Source organism: Trichechus manatus, unplaced genomic scaffold (genome assembly GCF_000243295.1).
Source record: "Trichechus manatus latirostris isolate Lorelei unplaced genomic scaffold, TriManLat1.0 scaffold00017, whole genome shotgun sequence".
Taxonomy (NCBI): domain Eukaryota; kingdom Metazoa; phylum Chordata; class Mammalia; order Sirenia; family Trichechidae; genus Trichechus; species Trichechus manatus.
The window spans coordinates 16,882,489-16,903,245 of NW_004443953.1; the positions used below are offsets into that span (position 1 = coordinate 16,882,489).

Genomic DNA, 20,757 nt, shown 5'->3' on the forward strand with positions numbered 1-20,757 from the left:
TATTATTAGTTACTTTATTCATTCTTCACAGTTTCTGAAACAAAAATATTTTATTTCTATTTGCAAAGTACACTATCACAATGGCTAAGATGTCTCATCTTTCAAAGACGTCAATTACATAGTATATTTTATTTAAGGAGGGGAAACAGAAGTTCATAAAAAAAATACTGCTTTAAGAGTTTAGTATCATTTTCTATAACTGACAGGGTATAATGCAATAAGGAAAGCCAGTGTCTCAGGCAACATATTCTTCTACCTCAAGAGGAAAAAGAACAGCAAATTAAATGCAAAGCAGAAGGAAGTAAACAATAAACACCAAAAATAAATGACAAAGAAATCAGATATACAAAAAGGAAACTCAAGCAAAACCAAAAGCTGACTCTTTGAAAAGATTAAAAAAATTAACAAACCTCTAGGCAAGACTGTTCAAGAGAAAAGAGAACACAGATTACTAATATTAGGAATAAAAAAGAAGACATCACTATAGATCTAACACATTAAAAATAAAAGATGATATGAGTAACTTTATGCCAATAAATTTGATAACTTAGAGGAAATGAACAAATTCCCTGAAAACATATGTAAAAACAGCATGGGGGCAGTGTCTGACCTCCTTTAATTTCACAAGGGGGAAGGAGAACCAAGATCAACAGCCGAAGGTTGATTCCCATGAGGCAGAGGTCAGACATGCCTTCTCTCTCCACCATCATTACCAATTCTGACACCAACCGTTCCTCCCACAGTACTCTCTACTTCTCTGCTGGGTTCCATTACTCATTGAAATAGCCACACAGAACTCACAGGCCACACTCACAATTACTGGGTTTATCAGGAAAGTTTAACAGTTATAATTCAGGCTCAGGAACACTAAGGATACAGTTCTTTCATCAGGACAGCCTCTCCCAAGCTGTGCTCGCAGGCACACCTCTCCCTGGCCCTGCCCAAAGGCATTCAGTTTTCTCACTCTGTGGGCCGGGAAGCCCATCATGCCTTCTCCTGCTACCAGGTCTCGGCTGCCACGGCTTCTCACCATCTTCAGGGTTACAGCTTGCTCTCTCTCTCTCATCTCCTGCTTCCAGAAGCTTCTCATTGCAGGGATCCCGGGTCCAAAGAACACACTCTTTGCTCCTGGCTATTCTTCCTTGGTGATGGTAGGATCTTGCTCTCTGCTCTGGAATTAGCTCTCTTTTAAGACAAAACTGACCGATCCCTTTAGCGGGAAGACAAAACTGACCCATCCCTTTAGTGGGCCACAATTACACTATCACACAGTCCTGCCCAATCACCTGGGTGGGAGTTACAAGACCATGGCTAGAAAGCCCACACAAAAGCAATCAATTACACCACACCATAATTTACCAAAACTGAGAGAAGAAAACAGAAAATCTGAAGTCTTATATATGTTAAAGAAACAGAATCCATAATTAAAATTCTTTTAAAAATTCCAGGACCAAATGGTTTCCCTAGAGGATTCTTCCAAATAAGAAGGAAACTCAATCTCACACAAACTCTTTCAGGAAAGAGAGAGAGCACTTCCAATGAAGCCAACAAACCTGATACAGAACCTGACAACGATATTAAAAGAAAGGAGAATGATAACCCAATATTCTCTTACAAAAATAGACTCGGGAATCCAAACAAAATATAAAAAGGACACCGCATATAACTAAATGAGATTTTTTCCAGGAATGCAAAGATGGTTTAAATTTTATTTATTTTGTTGTTGTTGCTGTAAACACACACAGCAAAACATACACCAATTCAACAGTTTCTACGTGTACAATTTAGTGACAGCAAGTACATTTTTCGAGTTGTACAACCGTTCTCACCCTCTTCTTAGTTGTTCTTCCCTCAGTAACATAAACTCACTGCCCCCTAAGGTTCCTATCTAATCTTTTTGAGTTCCTGTTGTCAATTTGATCCCATATAGACAGTTCTTAAAAGAGTATAATGCTCAAGGCAGACCTTTTTACTAGTTTGGTTTAAATTTTTTAAATCCAACAATATAACTCACCACATTTACAGAAACGAGAAAAGTAACATGATCATCTATATAGATGCAGAAAAAGCATTTACTGAAATGCAATACTTGCTCATTTTAAAAATTCTCAGCAAACTAAGAATAGAAGGGAAACTTTGTATTCTTCTTGACGTTGAAAAGAAGACAAAGATGTCTGCCATTATCACTTACAATCAACATTATACTGGAGGTTCTAGCCAGTACAGTAAGAAAGAACAGAAGAAAGAATGAATGAACAAAAGAAAGAGCATGAACACTGAATAGAAAAAAGTAAAGCTGTCTTTATTCACAGAGGGCACGACTGTAGACAGAGAATGTTTTTATAAATATCCACAAATAAATAATTAGAATTAGTGTCAATTCATCAGGGCTCCTTATTACAAAGCCAATATTTAGAAAGCAACTTTATTTCCATAAACCAGCAACAAACATTGAAGAAATTTTTTTTTAAATTTCATTTACAATAGCATCAGAAAGCATCAAATGCCTAGGAGTAAATTTAATGAAAGATGTGCCATACTGCTATCACTGGAAATTATAAAACTGCTGAAAAAAATTAAGGAAGATCCAATTAATGAAGATAAACCATGATTATGAGTAGAAAGGCTCGATATTGTTAAGTCAATGTCCCCACATCAAACCACAGATTCAATGTAATACCAGTATAAACTTCAGCAGTTTTTGGTGGAAATTGTCACATTTATTCTAAAATGTATCTGGAAATGCCAAGGAACTAAAGAAGTAGAGACACTTTTGAACACATAAAATAAAGAGTTGGAGTGCTGTTCAACATTAGAAAAGCAATCAACGTAATACCCCACATCAACAGAACAAAGGCAAAGAACCCATATGATCATCTCTGTGGATGCAGAAAATTATTTGATAAAATCCAACACCCTTTCTTGATGAAAACCGTAAAGAAGATTGGAATACAAGGGAAATTCAGTATGATTCAGCACATATATGAAAAGCCAACAGCCAATATTACACTTAACAGAGACAGACTCAGAGCTTTCCCCTTGAAATCAGGAACAAGACAATAGGTACCTGCTCTGACCACTTCTATTCAATACTGTATTAGAAGTCCTAGCCAGAGCAGTAAGACAAAAAAAAAAAAAAAAAAGGTATTCAGATTGGAAAAGAAGTAAAATTATCTCTATTAGTAGATGATATGATCCTATATATAGAAAACCCCAAAGAGTCCACAAGAAAACTCCTAGAGCTAATAGAGGAATTTAGCAAAGTACAGAGTACAAGGTCAACAAACAAAAATCTGTTCTGTTTCTTACACCAGCAATGAGAAATGTGACAGGGAAATTAGGGAAACAATTCCATTTACAGCTGCATCTAAGAGAATAAAACACCTAGGAATAAATCTAACCAGGGACGTGAAGGACTTATACAATGAAAATTATAAAACACTGCTGAAAGAGCATAAAGAAGACTTAAATGCAAAGATGTTCCATATTCATGGATTGGAAGACTTAATATTGTTAAGATATCAGTACTACCCCAAGTGATCTATTAGAGTCAACCCAATCCCAATCAAAATTCCAAGAACCTTCTTACAGAAACAGAAAAAACAATCCTCAACTTTATATGGAATAGCAAGAGGCTCTGAATAGCTAAAGCAATGTTGAAAGAGAAGAACAAACTAGGAGGACTCACACTTCCTTATTTTAAAACATACTATACAGCTACGGGGCCCTGGTGGCACAGTGGTCGAGAGCTACGGCTGCTAACCAAATGGTCAGCAGTTCAAATCCACCAGCCACTCCCTGAAACCCTATGGAGCAGTTCTACTCTGTCCTATAGGGTTGCTATGAGTCAGAATCGACTTGACGGCAATGAGTTTGGTTGGTTTTTTTTTTTTTTTTGGAGGGGGGGTATATAGCTACAGTAATTAAAACAACCTGGTACTGGTATAACAATAGACACCAGACCAATGGAACAGAACTGAGAATCCAGAAATAAACCCATACATCTATGGTCAACTGATTTTTGACAAGCGTGCTAAATCTATTTGATGGGGAAAGAAGAGTTTCTTCAATAAACAGTGCTAGGAAAACCGGATTTCCACATGAAGAAAAATGAAACAGGATCCATGCCTCATACTATATACAAAAACAAAATTCAAAATGGATTAAGGACCTAAATGTGAGACTAAAACCATAAAATTTTTAGAAGAAAAAGCAGGGGCAATGCTGTCAGGCCTAGCTTTTAACAATGGACTATCTATTATAGTAACAAAAGTACAAATAGTAAAAGACAAAATAAATAAATAGGACCTCATAAAAATTAAAACTTTTGTTCAACAAAAGACTTTAGCAAAAAACTGAAAAGACAAACTACCGACTGGGATAAACCATGTATCTGACAAGAATCTAATCACATATATATATATATAAAACTTCGACAACAACAAAATGACGATTAATCCAATCATAAAATGGGCAAAGGGCTTGAATAGACATTTCACCAAAGAGGACATTCAAATGGGCACCAAACACATGAAAAGATGCTCAGCATCATCAGCCATTAGAGATGCAAATCAAAACCACAATGAGATACCACTTCACTCCCACTAGGATGGCTAAGATTAAAAAAAAAAAGAAAAAAAACAGAAAATAACAAATGTTGGCAAGGATGTGGGAAAACTGGAGCCGTTACCCATTGCTAGTGGGAATGCAAAATGGTAAAGCCATTGTGGAAAACAGTGTGAAGGTTCCTCAAAAAACTAAAAATAGAACTACCATATGACTCAACAATTCTACTCCTAGGTATATACCCAAAAGACTTGAAAGCAGAATCTCGGAGACTTGTAGACCAATGTTCATTGCGCACTATTCACAATAGCCAAAAGGTGGAAACAACCTAAATGTCCATCAACAGATGAATGGATAAACAAAATGTGGTACATACATACAATGGAATACTACTTAGCCAGGAGGAGAAATGAAGTCTTGATACATGCTTCATTTATGGATGGAGCCTGAAGACATTATGCTGATTGAAATAAGTTAATCACAAAAGGGCAAATATTGTCTAAAACCTCACTTACATAAAAAGAGAAGGCAAATGTATAAAGTTTATTAACAGTTACTGGGGCGGGAAGCAGGGGAAAAGGGCGGGGGTTAACAGTCATTGGAAAATCACGTTAAGGGAGGATTGCACAGTCAATTATTGTAACTGCTGTCAGTAAGTTGTATACCTGTAAAAAGTTGAATTGGCAAAAGTTCTGTAATAGATATATTTATGACAAAAAAAAAAAAGTAGCTGCTGAGGCTGCTTATGTACATCTAAACACCTCATGGAATCTGGTCCCTTGGTTTGGAGGTTCAGGGTCATGGTTTCATAGGACACCCCAGTTAAATGTCCTAATAATATGTTTAGTGATTCTGTTCTACCTCCTAGTTCACTGCACAGTGCCCTGGAATCTTAAAGGCTTGCAAGCAGCCATCCAAGGCACAACAATTGGTCTCTATTCACCTAGAGGAACAGAGGAAGGAGAGTCAGAAATAGCAGGAGAAAATGGAATGTGTGGTTACTTGCCTCCATGAACAGCTGTTTCCTTTGCCATGAGACCAGAAGAACTGGATGGTGCCCAAATACTATTACTGAACATTTTGATCAAAGATACCATAAATGAATCCTGATCAAAAGGGAGAAAATACAGAACAGAATTTCAAATTCTCAGGGACTCCAGACTTCCTGGAGCCATAAAGGTTGAATGAACCCCACAAACTATTGTCCTGAGATAATGTTTAAACCTTAAACCAAAAATGTCCCCTGAAGTCATCTTAAAACAAAACAACAGTTTAGCTTAACTAGTAAAAAATGTCTGCCTTGAGCATATGCTCTTTTAAGAACTATCTATATGGAATCATATTGATAACAGCAACTTGAAAGATTAGTAGGAACCTTAAGGAGCACTAAATTTATGTTAATGGGGGAGGAATAACTCAGAAAAGGAGGGTGAGAATGGTTGCAAAACTCGAAAAAATGTAATCAATGTCACTAAATGATACATACAGAAACTGCTGCCCTGGTGTGTATATTCTCAAAAATAAAATAATTTTTTAAAAAAAGAGAGAACTTACTCTATTTCAATACTTAACATAAAGTTATAGTAAGTAAGACAGTGTGGCACTGGCACAAGAACAAATACATCAACAGAATGTACTAGAGAGTCCCTAGACAGATCAACATATATACAGTCATAGTCACCTGATTTATGATAGAGGCACCACTGCAATTGACTGAAGAAAGGATGATCTTTTCAATAAATGATGCTAGAATAAATGGTCTGTATGCCCTATCTCACATCATTCAAAAACATTAATTCAACACGAATCACAGCGCTAAACAGAACAAGTAAAACAATATTACTTCTAGGAGAAAACAGAAAAATATCTTCATATCCTTAGGGTAGGCAGAGATGCCTTAAAGAGGACACAAATAGCACTTAACCATAAAAGAAAAGATTGATGAAATTGATTTCATTGAAATTAAGAACCATCAAAAGCTACCACTGAGAGTAAAAAAATAAGGACTCATATTCATAATATATATAAGACTCCTACAAATCAAGACGACGATGACAAATAATCCAACAGAAAAAGACATTCAAAGAGCCAATTAGCATCTGAAAAGGTACTTAACATCATTAGTCATCAAGGAAATAAAAATAAAAGTCACAAAGAGATATCACTACAGATCCACCACAATGGCTAAAATAAAAAAGACTGGTAAAACCAACTGTTGGTGAGGACATGGAGCAGATGGACTCATACTTTGCTGGCAGGAGCATAAAATGGTACAACTTTGGAAAACTGGCTCTTTCAAGAAAGTTAACCATACACCTATTTTACGACCTAGCAATTTCACTGCTATATATCCTAGAAAAATTAATGCAAATGTCCACAAAATGACACGTACAAGAGTAATCACAGCCCCTTTGTTCATAATAGGCAAAAACTAGACACACAAATGTCCGCCAATCACAAAACAAATAAATTGTGGTATATTCATAAAACAGAGTATTACACACAAAAAATAATAGACTACCGCTACACAAAATACAGATGAATGTGACAGACATAATATAATGTTCAGCAAAAGCAGCCAGACATAAAATGATTTCATTTATGTTAAGTTTAAGACTAGGCAAAACTAATCTACGGTGATTCATCAGAATAACAGTCGGGGGTGGGAGAGGTAGATGGAGGGGTGATTGACTGGGAAGGGACACAATGGAGCTTTTTAGGGTGCTGGTAATTTAATGTTTCATATACTGATCTAGGAATCATGGGTATGTACATATGCAAAACTTCAGGAGCTGTACACATTAAGACTTGGAGCATTTTAGTATATGTATACCTCAATAAAAATAATAATGAAAAATATTAAACTTACACTCCCAATGACTCCATTTGCCTGCTTTTGTTTCTGCTGCTTTGACTGTGGTAATGGCACAGGTGTTGGTTTTTTTTTTAAAGGCTTCTTTTTTTTTGATTTAGCAGTTTTCTTGGGTCCTTTACTCTTCTGTTGCCATCCTCCTTTTGTCCTGTTCTTGTTAGCATCACCCTAATGTGAATCGCAACCATAAACACAAGTTATATCAACAGGTTCATTTGGAAGTACAATAGTTTTCAGATGGAAATGGTTAAACTGAATGTTTTCATAAACTTAACTATTCTCCTACAACAACATAAGTCAATCAGAGAACTTAATAAAATGTTTCTTTAACCAGGAAACACAGGTAAGCAAACTCGAGTTTTTACCCCATCTTCTGCTGGCTGTTCCTCGGCCGCACAGATGGACTGCTCCTTTTCAAATACTTCCTAAGGGTAGCGAGAAGAAAAATACAAAGTCTGTCAATCTATATTCATCTTTTCAGGTAGACAAAGTAGTCTTTCAAAATGTATTACCAGTAACTTCTTTTAACTGGCTACAAATGAGAGCAGGGAAAAAAAAAAAAAAAGACTAAGCAATTACTGATGAACATGTACAAATCCAGGTAGTTACTATCTGAAGTATCTCACATCTGTCTTGAAATATTCTGAAAAGCAGTCTACTTCAATTTACAAATGCAATGATTTCACATATGTAATTCATTATAAGGTCAAAAATACTTCATAGTTTCAAATTCCACTTTTCTTCTAACAGTAATCAAACATGAATATTTTAATGTTATGAGAATTATAAATGAATTATATTGTTTTCTAACATTAAAACCTTCATGAGACTAATATTAGCAGTTTATTCATTATTGTCCATGACATTACTCACTGGCTCTGTAACTAAGTGGAACACCAAGAATGTCCAGATATCCTGAAGAAATATCCACCCACCATATATAATCAATTTAGAACCAGCGCAGAAGCTGCAAATTTAGGATTTAAATTCCAGTTAAGAACCCTAACGATCTGTATTGGAAAAGGACAAGGGCTAAGTATAATGAACGCCTGGAATTATTAAAGCTAACAAGTAAAAACAACTGAAAGTGTCAGGCTCTAAACAATGGAGATATTCCAGTTCAGAGATCAGCAAACAATAGCCCACTGCTTCAATTTTTTTTTTTTTAATTGTGGTAAAATATATACTACAAAGTTTGCCATTTTAACCATTTTTAAGTGTACAATTCAGTGACATCAATTACATCCATCATGTTATGTAACCATTATCTCTGTCCATTTCCAAAAGTTTTTCATCACCCCAAACAAAACTCAGTGTCCTTTAACAATAATTCCCCATTTCCCCCTCCCCTCAGCCCCTGCTAAACACTAATAAACTTTGGTCTCTATGTATCTGCCTGTTTTAGATATTTTCTATAAGTGGGATCATACAATATTTGTCCTTTTATGTCTGACTTATTTCACTCAGCATAATGTTTTCAAGGTTCATCCATGTCACAGCATATAACAGAACTTCATTTCTCTTTATGGGTGAAAAATATTCCATTGTATGGATATACCACATTTTATTTATCCATTCATCTTTCAATGGATACTTGAGTAGTTTCCACCTTTTGGCTATTTTGAATAATGCTGCAATGAATACTGATGTGCAAGAATCTGTTTGAGCAGCTGCTTTCAAGTCTTTTGGGTATATACCCAGAAGTGGAATTGATGGGTCATATGTTTAATTATATGTTTATAATTAACTTTATGTTATGTTTAACTTTTTTGAGGAACTGCCAAACTGTTTTCCACAGCCCACTGCCTACATTTTAAACAAAGTTTTATAGGAACACAGCCACACCCATTTGTGAGTTGGGCAGTTGCTACGGGACTATATGGCCGCAAAACCTAAAACATTTACTATTTGAATTTTTATAGAAAAGGTTTGCCAACCCCTGTTCTAATGTTACATTCCTTCTTAATTTATTAGCTGGGAATGTTCTACGAAAATGTTCTAATACTTGCTTACTCTGAGGTACACTTCATACAAGAATGGCAGGATAAATACTTGATTCCTTCCCTTTCTTCAAGGTGGTTTTGCTTTTTCCTCTGCTAGGCGCCCAGAAGTGTCAACAGCCCAAAACCAATTTTTATCTTGGTTCTCAGCTTGGGAATTCCTACAGCATGTTGGAGTGTAAATCTGGATTCTAAATCCAATCCTGGCACTGGCTTAGAGTTTCCTCTTCTCCCAGGAGGCACTCTCATCCAGAGTCCATGACACAAACACTTCCTTACCACTTGCTAAAATCAACACCTTAGGTTTGACAAACCCTACTACAAAATGTGCTTTTCCTACTAGAGATTTTAGACACAGCGTTTAAGTGCAGCATGTAATTTCCTGCAGGTGCTCAGAGACTCCAGAGCAGAACAGGCTGAAATCTACCACAAGTTGAACAAACTGCATTAAAATACTATACGGTCTATTAATGAGTTACAATTGTATTAGTTGATTTGAGAGGTAATATAAGTATGTTAAAATATAAATATTCAGAAAACATATTTATTACCACACTTGAAAAAAGAGAACGAGAAAAGTACCAGTATATATGAGTACATATATAGACAGTAAATATGAGCATGAGAAAGGTATGAAAGGATATACACAAGACTGTGAATTCTGGTCGTCTGGGGCTGATGAGCAGTTTACTGAGGGAGATGAGTGAGAGAAGAGGTCCATGATAAAAACACTACGTGACTCTATGGGTATACACGCATTCAGATATATAAAAGGATGAGTTTTAAAATATTATCTCAGAGTAGCAAGATTTTAGGTGATTTTAATTTCTTCCTATACTTTTCTGCAAGGAACCCTGGTGGCACAGTGGATAAAGCGCTCAGTTTGAACCCACCAGCTGCTTCATGGGAGAAAAATGTGGCCGTCTACTTCCATAAAGATCTACAGCCTTGGAAACCCTACGGGGCAGTTCTACTCCGTCCTGTAGGGTTATACAATGAGTCAGAATCTACTCAATGGCAGTGGGTTTTATACTTTTCTACACTACTTGAATTTTTTTCTAAACAGTATGAATCAGAAGAAAAGTTATTTTTGTCATAATTTTTAAATTTTTTAAATAAAAAAATACAGGATAAATTCTCTAAAAAATTAACTAAAAGGTGATGAAATTCTCAATAATAATAACCAATAATTATATGTGAGGAGCTATGGTGGCACAGCAGTTAAGAGCTTGGCTGCTAACCAAAAGGGCAGCAGTTTGAGCCCACCAGCTGCTCCTTGGAAACCCTATGGGGCAGTTCTACTCTGTCCTACAGGGTTGCTATAAATCAGAATTGACTCAATGGCAACAGGTTTTTGGTTTTGATATAGCATTGTAGTTTAAGAACAAAATCCACATTAGTTTCTTATTATTATAGTTTTTTATAGGAAATTAACAAACCATTACATAAAGAATTAACCTATTCTCCAGGTTGTGTGTGTAAACTATGTCTCATGAAAATTAATTTAAAATTTCAAAACGGCTAACAAAATTGGCAAAATTAGACATTACGCTCCTGCAACAGTTTTGACTTTGAGAAAGTACTACTTAAAATGAGAAAATATAAAAACTTTGACATATAACTCTTAGAAGCATAAAAATCAAATGCACTACTTACTGCCATTGTTTGCCTTGTCAATTTAACCAACACTGTAACTAGGGATCCTACTGTAATATTGTTGCTATCTTCATCATCCAATACTATAAGATGAAAGGAGAAAAGAATAGAGTAAAAAATAAAAATCAAGTTCTAAATTAATGCAAATAGCAAAGCTTAATTTACTCAAGTCAATTTGATGCTTCAGTATCTCAAACATACTATACTATAAACCTACTCAATAAAAAATAATTTATTAACTGTCTACTCTTCATAAGGCTCAGTAGATGCTTTTAACAACTGCTTCATTTAATCCTTAAAATAGCTCTACAAAGGTTATTATTTCCACTTTAAAGAAGAAACTGAGGTTCAGAAATAAAGTAAAACATCCAAGGTCACATAACCACTGTATTGCCACTGCTTTCAAATTCAGGTCTTTTCAAACAAAGTATAATGTGAGTACCACCATACCACAGCTCTCTCTCATAGTGATATAAAAACAGGGTTCTGTCACTCTACTATATTGTGCAAAGCTTATATTCACAAGGTTTTTACTTATATGATTAATACCTGACTGTCAGACTAAAACGATGAAAGCTAGTGTTCTAAACCACATTAAAGAGACTTAATTTTTTAAAAGCAAGAACTTCGATATATTCACTTTACATTAAGAAAACACCTTAAAAAACATTTTTTTGCAATAAATGGTGCCAAATAGAATAAATGTTTTTACAACTCTTTCATTTTCTAAAACCAGGTTTGCCACATACACCCCCAAAAAAGGTCTAATAATAAAGTAATACATTTTCAAACGTTATCTCCTATACAAATGTAGGTATTAACTGATTTTTTTTCCTACAGATTTTATCTGTAAGAGTTTTTCTTCACTTTGTATACTTGCCTACAGGCTTTTCTAAGTTTACGATGTTTATTTTACACAGATTTAGATTAGTGTACTCTGTCCTGGACTCTACTAATGTATCACCATCCGGAAGAGAATGGCTTCCAACAATCTATAACTGCCATCTCCATTACTGGCTATGCAATGCAGCAGCTGGCCATCAACACAGGGTATGGTGTATCCCTTCTTCAACCTGAAAGTCTCCATTACCTCAAATCAAATCTGGGTTACATATTTATCAACACTTCAAAGTTGTATATGGGCACATACTGCATGTGAAATAATAGCTGTATCACTGTTTGCCTACTGTTTGACACTTAAAAGTGAAGAAAAAGCCTACAGGAGATTCTCTACAGCCTCTAACAATGTGGGCAAGGACACCCACCATCTCCAGCACTGTATCATGCAGATGTCCCTCTCCTGATTCTATAATTCTTCTGCTCCCTCCATTAACTACACCACGCATGTTACACATTTAGACAGCACTGTAAAAATATAAAATAGCAGACTGTTCTGTATCATACGCTATGGAATGTTTCCCAGTGAGACTGAATACTTCTATCATTACTTCTTACAAGAAAATGTCTTTTGACATTCATTTTTCTAAAGAACATGTACTTTTTATAATCCTTGATTATATCAAAGAGTATCTCAAGTCTGAAACTAGATTTTTATTTGAACAGGTAACTTCTGATTAAATCAGTATGGTCCTAAATGCAACTTTTAGATTGGTGTTTTTAAAGTTTAAAAATTCATGGACCCACAAGGAAATCCCAACTCCCCTACAAAGCAGCCCATGTCTTTCCTGCATGTATCCTACACTCCAATTGCAGCCCAGCTGAAACCTCTCCCAAACGCCACACTCTTTGGTAATCATTTACCTCTTTTCAATTCCCATTAGAATGCAAGCTCAATAAGACGGAGGCCTTGCCCTACTCACTACTGCTTCCCCAGCACCCAGAACAGTGCATGCTACAAAATTAGTATTTGTTGGATGAATAAATGGCACAGTGTCTATGTAATTCATTTAAAGCTCAGCACATGTTCCCTAGTTTATAATTCAATATCCATGTCCTATTTCCTCAACTGAACTATAAGCCCTCTAACGACAGAAATCATTCCTAAGGTATCTCTGTATTTTTGGTACCCACAAGAATATTCTCACAACAGTAATCAAGCAAGTGTATTGGCAGCTCACGACAATGCCAGAATGAAGGAATGGAGATGATCACTAAATTCTATCACCATTCTAAGATACTATTATTCAGCTATTAAAATTGGAACTCACAGAGCAATTATGTAGGTAGAAAAATATTTTTTTCTTTCTTTTCTCTATTTCTTCTCTCTCAAAGCAGATACAAAGATAGAGATGTGGCAAGAAAAACACATGAAGTATGTGGCAGGAAACAGGGTAATTTTCAAGACTTAACATAAATAAGTTGGGATTTTCTGAATTAATTTTAGAACTAAGCAGTATGTTAAATGCTATTATTTAGAAATTAGTATTTAGTATTCCTAAATACTAAAGTATTTCGTACTAGATCTATTTCAAACATCTCATTCTTTCATTGAACCTAGAAACTTCTTTCATTCTTTGAAATGTTATGAAATTTCTGAAAGTTGAACTATAGGGACAAACTTAAGCATATGGAAAATAAAAGCAGAACTGTATCAGTGTTCTCAAAACTATTAAGTATACATCATTTTCCATCATAGTAAATCTGATAAGTAAAAATCTACAGTTTTGCAAAGTCTAATTACAAGTTATGTTATTAAATGAAACGTTGAGAATCTCGAGCCAAATAAATAAGAATCAATCTATCAAAAGGGAAGCAATGTCAACATGGAAAATCTCCCACTTACCCTGTGATTTTATGTCCATAGTCACATACGGAAAACTCCCAAGTACAGCCATCACCTCTTCATATTTTTCATCTTCAAGGAAGTGCAGCAGATTGTGACGATCTGATTCTTTTAAACTTACCAAATCCTGGATAGTTTTAATTTTGTACTGAATAAAAAAAAAAAGAGAGAAAAAAAATGAACTTCTAATTCATAAAAATTCATAAAAGGAAAATTATCATGTTGACTAAAACAAAATTCAGCAACTTTTAGAAAAACGTTAAGATCATATGCATTTAAAAGCTGAAAACATTACCAGATAGCATTTAATGGCTGTCTTCTCCAAGGAAATTTAAAGATTTTTTTTTTTTAAATGCAAAGTTAACACAGACTTATTTTTAAATATTCAAAAAAAATTAGGTTAGAGAAAAAACAACATTCACATAGAATTTTGACCCAAGCAAGAACTACTGTCATTTTGGTATTTATTTCCTTCAGATCTTTTTAAAATATACACAGATTTCCTTTATAGTTACAATTTCACTACATACCAAAGCCCATTGCCATCAAGTGGATTCCGACTCATAGCGACCCTATAGGATAGAGTAGAACTGCCCCATAGGGTTTCCAAGAAGCGCCTGGTAGATCTGAACTGCCAACCTTTTAGTTAGCAATCATAGCTCTTAACCACTATGCTACCAGGGTTTCCAATTTCATTATGTAAGCAATTTTTATACTACTTTTCCTGCTTATTATTTTCTGTGAAGACATTTTTAGTGACTGCATAGTAGTCAACTGGGTGAATACATTAGTTTCAACATTCCTCCGTGATTCAGCACTTTGTTTCTTTCCAAAGTTACCTTTATGCTGCAGCCACACGGAACACCTTTGTATACACATCTTTTTTAAGAATTATTTGCTTAGGATAAATTCCCACAAGAAGAGTTGAATTAAAGGGTCTGAGCATTTATTTACCTCCTGAGAAACAATGCTAACTTGTTTTCTGAAAGACAACTATCAAACCTTTCAACTTCTTACCCCAAAACTACATATATTTACCTAGATCTGCACACTCCTATCCTTTTACTTTCTTACTCCCAAGACAAAATCCAAGGAAGGGTCTTGCAGATGGTATACAAGACCCTTCTTCACTGCCTGGACCCTGCCTAGTTGCCCCCAACCCTATCTCTTCTTAGACTTTATGCTGCAGCCGTATAGAACAATCTGTAATTCCCCAAATATGCTACATCTTCCTCTCTCCCAAATATTAGTAGAGGTTGGTCCTGTGTGTCAAGAAGGCACATTCTTCTCCTTTGTTGTTCATGCTACCGACTCTCATTTCAAAACTTAAGTACCACTCATTCTACTATTGACTGAGTTAGTGTTCCATTATTCCTCATTTTTTGTTTTGCTTGAATGTTTTTTAAGGGTTTTTATTTAGTGAGTGGACAAATTTAAATCAAATGCTTGTTTGACACTAATAAGACAGTCATATAATTTCCCTTATTTAACCTATAACACTCTTTATTAATAGTTTTCTTTAAATATTGAATCATTTTTGCATTCCTGAAGTAAGCCCCAAAGTAGAAGAATTTTCTTCTCAAAACTTACTCCAATGCTTAATGTTTATCTAGGATTTCAGCATCTATATAAAAGTCTTGGCCTAGAGACTGTTTTCTTCATGGTGTTGCCAGTTTGATATATGATTATTTTTGCTTCAAAAAGTAAAGAAGTGAGGACTTTTCTTTTTTGTGTGTTCTAGGATAATTTATGTGTCATAATAGGGGCACGTGAGAGATTTGGTTCTTGATAATTTTTTCATTATCTTCTTCAGTTAGAAATTCTGCCAGTTTTCTACTTCATTTTATTTTCAATTTTAATACTGATTTTTCTTTTCCTGATTTCTCACTGAGTTTTCCACGATTACAATTGTATATAACGTTACTACATTTTTAAAATTCTCCTACTTCTAATTTTCTAATTGCATTACTTCTTTTCTTGATTTCATATGCCAAACATTTATCTACTTTTGGTTTTTAAATCTCTTAAGCTAATTAATTCATCTATTTATATCCTAATTCAAATTAATTCCTGCTCTTTATCCTCTAAAAAGTCAATCTTCAATATTTCCTTAGTACTTTTTCTGCTTTACAAAAAACTAGAGTTGAATGCTCAGTTGTCAACTTTAATTTTCAATTTTAATACTAAAAATCTTTAAGTATGAATTTACCTCCAAGTACAGTTGCACTCTCAAGGTTTTACTACGCAATATTCTCATTGTTATTTTCTAAATATATAGCTGTCTGTTATTGCAGTAACAACTACCTTGGCTGAACGGCTACTTAGGAGAACGTTCTTTAATTTCCAGGTGTTTGGTGCTAGTGACTATATTTTTATGCAAATAACATGCAACTTCTACGTTTGTTTGTCAACCATGCCCACCCTCTGCAAGATATATCTGTCTATGCAAATTTATTTTTACAGCAACATGTAAAAAAAAAAATTGGCATATCAGCGCTTATGAAAATACCTGGCAGGGAGAATGCATGGTTGGCAAACAAACATAGAAGGTGTGTGTTATCTGCATAAAATGCAGCATTTAATTTTTAACTTTCACTGGAATTAGATAATGAGGCATTTGAAATTCCTAATTTTGCATTCTGAGATTTTTAATTATGGCCTAACATATGATCAGATTTATAAGGGTATCACGATTACATGAAAGGACAGAGAACAGTGATAAAAATTTCTAATATACATTTGTTAATTCTACCTTATTATAATATCAAACCCAATGCCTATCTTCTGTCCACATGGTCTACTGGTTATGTTTAAGACCTCCTATTAGAATTGTATTTTCATTTAATTTCTTCTTATATTTCCTCAAGTTTTTTATTTACACATATTTTTGCTATGTGTTATGGTTCATTATCATGTCTTCACTATTGATTATATTTTATGTTAGAATTATTTTTACTTTATTTATTTACTGAATGCTTCATTTTTTTGTTGTTGTTCATACTCAACCAATAAATCTTTACCCTATCTTTAAGCTGAAAGTGAATTACTAGAAAGTACATAGTGCATTTTTACTCAGTACATTTATTTTTGGTAACAACATATAAGAAACAAAAGCATTACTTGCTTAAATGCACTGACTCTCAAAACAGTAAAATCACTTACAGTAGTAAAATATTACAAAACAGCTACATAATCAAGAAAATATTAATGGAAACCACCTGAGTTGTAGAATGTTTAAGACATTCTAAATCTAAGAAATTCATAGTAAACATTTCTAAAAAAAACTCTTCATTCATGTTATAAGTAATGTGACAAGCTGCTAAAAATTAACTTTAAAGTAGCAAAAAGATACCTTTTTATGATTAGAAACCCGTCTAAGATTGTCCTCTTCAATGTGAGGGAGCTGCAGAAGGGCAGACTTAAACTGCTGAAGGCCTTGAACGGTCATCTGAGAAAGCTTCATGCAGTTTTCTAGGGATGTCAAAGTTGGAGCACGAAACTCCCTTTCTTAGAAAGAATAGAAAAAAAAAGAAAAAACAGGGCTAGACTTTTTACATGTTCAAGAGTATACAATTCATCACAAAAACAAGATTCATGTTAACATTCTTAACACCTCAAATTTTAAAATAACAGTGTTGATTTTCCTTTAAAAGTTACTGGATAAGATACTAGAAATATACAAACTTTGTGAAATGCACATTATCCAGCAACCACCGATTTAATACAAAAACAGTTTGCATCACCTCCAATAGTAGTACATTATCAGGCATTATCAGTACAGAGAATATACTGACACCATGCCAAGAACCAAAATCGTCTGTAACAAAGAACCACAACCACTACCTCCTTTTTAAGGGACTCCCTTTTCCTTTACTGGTAACAAATCCCCTCATTCTTTTCCTTTCACGAAAAAAGCACTACGTGTCAGGTGAATCATCATTACATCAGTTAAAGAATTATTTCAAAATCTGTTATAACACAGAATAACCTAATTCCAACAATACTCAGTGGAAGAAAAAGGGTATTTAAAATCTCTGCTAAGGACACAACAAAAAATAAAATTCAAAAACACAGTGAACAGCGGTAAAGACTTTATATGATGGAAAATATACAAAAGAAGTAAAACCATGAGCAATGCCAAGAGCTGACAGGATCAGTAGGTGGAATTACAGTAAGTACCCATAAATCTTAGAACTATGAAGTATAATCCGTATGTCCTTGCAAGAAGAAGTTCAACATAATTAATTACATTTCCTCCTCACCTTCACGGCTCCGGGCCATTATTATTAGTTGGCAGATTACATTCACCATTTCTTGAAGTAGGGCAGGACACTTTTTAAGTATAAACTGCTGATCTGCAAAACAATCAAAAACCTGAAACAAATCATTCCGCTTTTATACTTAAAGTATCTTTATCACCTTAACCCAAGACTACAAAATTTACAGATTGAACAGAACTTCTCCTCAGCATCATTATCACAAAAACCAGTCAGAAAACCCTAGATTAGATTTGAGGTTTCAAAGGCAAATTTTTAATACTGTGGTTTTGGGCTTAATAATAGTTCAACTTCTTATCTTTTTTTTGAAACAGTCTTAATCTTACTATCTATTTGAGAATTTTTAAGAATTTTATTCTTGGAAATGCAGAATAGAATTTCAAATTCCCAAGGAATCTAGAATTTCTAGAGCCATGATGGCTAGATAAATCCCCGCAACTACTGCCCTGAGATAATCTTTAAACCTTAAAGCAAAAATATCTCCCAAAGTCGCCTTAAAACCATAGAATAGTTTAGCTTAAGTATTAAAGAATGTCTGCCTTGAGAAATCAGGAAAACAATACCATTTATAATCAAAAAAACCAAACCCGTTGCCATCGAGTCGATTCTGACTCATGGCAACCCTACAGTAGAACTGCCTCCCATAGAGTTTCCAAACAGCATCTGGTGGATTCAAACTGCCGACCTTTTGGTTAGAAGCTGTAGCACTTAACCACTACACCACTAGGGTTTCCACCATTTATAATAGCCCCTAAAAAAATGCAGTACTTAGGAATAAATCTAACCAGGGATATTAAAAGACCTATACAAGAAAACTACAAAACACTACTGCAAGAAACGAAAAGAGACCTACATAAATGGAAAAATACACCATGCTCATGGATAGGTAGGCTGAACATTGTGAAAATGTCAATTCTACCCAAAGCAATCAACAAATACGATGCAATCCCGATCCAAATACCAACAGCATTCTTTAAAGAGATGGAAAAACTAACCATTAACTTTATATGGAAAGGAAAGAGGCCTCATATAAGTAAAGCACTATTGAAGAAGTAGTATAAAGTAGAAGGACTCACACTACCTGACCTCAGAACCTATACAGCTATGGTAGTCAAAACACCCTGTACTGGCACAACGACAGACACACACAATGACCAATGGAACAGAACTGAGAACCTAGATGTAAATCCATCCACCTAAGGTCACCTGATCTTCGACAAAGGCCCAAAGTCCATCAAATGAGGAAAAGACAGTCTTTTTAACGAATGGTGCTGGCAAAACTGGATGTTCACCTGCAAAAAAATGAAACAGTACCGATACCTCACACCATACACAAAAACTAATTCACAATGGATCAAACACCTAAATATAAAACCAAAAATTACAAAGATCCCAGCCGAAAATATAGGGTCAACTTTAGAGGTCCTAATACACGGCATTAAGAGGATACAAACCATAACTAACAATACACAAACACCAGAAGATAAGCTAGGTAACTAGGAATTTCCAAAAATTAAACATTGATGCTCATCAAAAGACTTCACCAAAAGAGTAAAAAGAGAACCTACAGACTGGGAAAAAAATTTGGCCTATCACAAATCTAACAAAGGCCTAAAATCTAAAATCTAAAGGAAAATCCAACACCTCTGAAACAAAAAGACAAATAATTCAATTAAAAAATGGGCAAAGGATACGAACAGACAACTCACCAAAGAAAACATTCAAGAGGCTAAAAGATACATGAGGAAATGCTCACAAACACCACCCATTAGAGAAATGCAAATCAAAACCACAAGGAGATACCATCTAACCCTGACATTACTGGCATGCAAAAAAAAAAAAAACCAAAAACCAGAAAATAACAAATGTTGGAGAGGCTGCAGGGAGACTGGAACTCTTACACACTGCTATTGGGAATGCAAAATGGTACAACCATTTTGGAAAACGATATGGTGCTTCCTTAAAAAGCTAGAAATAGAAATACCATATGATCCAGGCATCCCACTCCTAGGAATGTATCCTAGAGGAGTAAGAGCCATCACACGAATAGACATATGCACACCCATGTTCACTACAGCATTGTCCACAATAGCAAAAAGATGGAAAAAATCTAGGTGACCATCAACAGGTGAATGGATAAACAAACTATGGTACATATACACAATGGAATACTATGCAACAATAAAGAACAATGATGAATCTGTGAAGCATCTCACAACATGGATGAATCTGGAGGGCATTACACTGAGTGAAATAAGTCAATCACAAAACGAGAAATACTGTATGAGACCACTACTATAAAAACTCATGAAAAGGTTTACACACAAAAAGAAACAATCTTTGATGGTTATTGGAGGGGGGACACTAAATAGACGATAGATAAGTGGTAACTCTGATGAAGGGTAAGACAGTACACAATACTGGGGAAGTCAGCACAACTTGTCCAAGGTAAGGTCATGGAAGCTCCACAGACACATTCAAACTGCCTGAGGGACCAAATTACTGGGCTGAGGGCTGTGGGGACCATGGTCTTGGGGAACATCTAGCTCAACTGGCATAATATAGTTTATAAAGAAAATGTTCTACATTCTACTTTGGTGAGTAGCTTCTGGGGTCTTAAAAGCTTGTGAGCCGCCATCTAAG

At 34.9% G+C, this 20,757-nt stretch overlaps 1 protein-coding gene across 1 annotated transcript in view; it reads right to left on the reverse strand.

Moving 5' to 3' along the window:
- Nucleotides 1-20,757, reverse strand: part of SEC63 (SEC63 homolog, protein translocation regulator) — a 78,702-nt gene that overhangs the window by 13,914 nt on the left and 44,031 nt on the right. Inside the window, exons 11-16 of the mRNA XM_004372440.3 lie at nt 18,100-18,192; nt 17,190-17,344; nt 13,838-13,985; nt 11,095-11,177; nt 7,804-7,863; nt 7,436-7,606 (exon numbers count right to left, since the gene is read on the reverse strand). Coding sequence (XP_004372497.1) covers nt 7,436-7,606; nt 7,804-7,863; nt 11,095-11,177; nt 13,838-13,985; nt 17,190-17,344; nt 18,100-18,192 — 710 coding nt within the window. The remainder of the gene's footprint in view (nt 1-7,435; nt 7,607-7,803; nt 7,864-11,094; nt 11,178-13,837; nt 13,986-17,189; nt 17,345-18,099; nt 18,193-20,757) is intronic.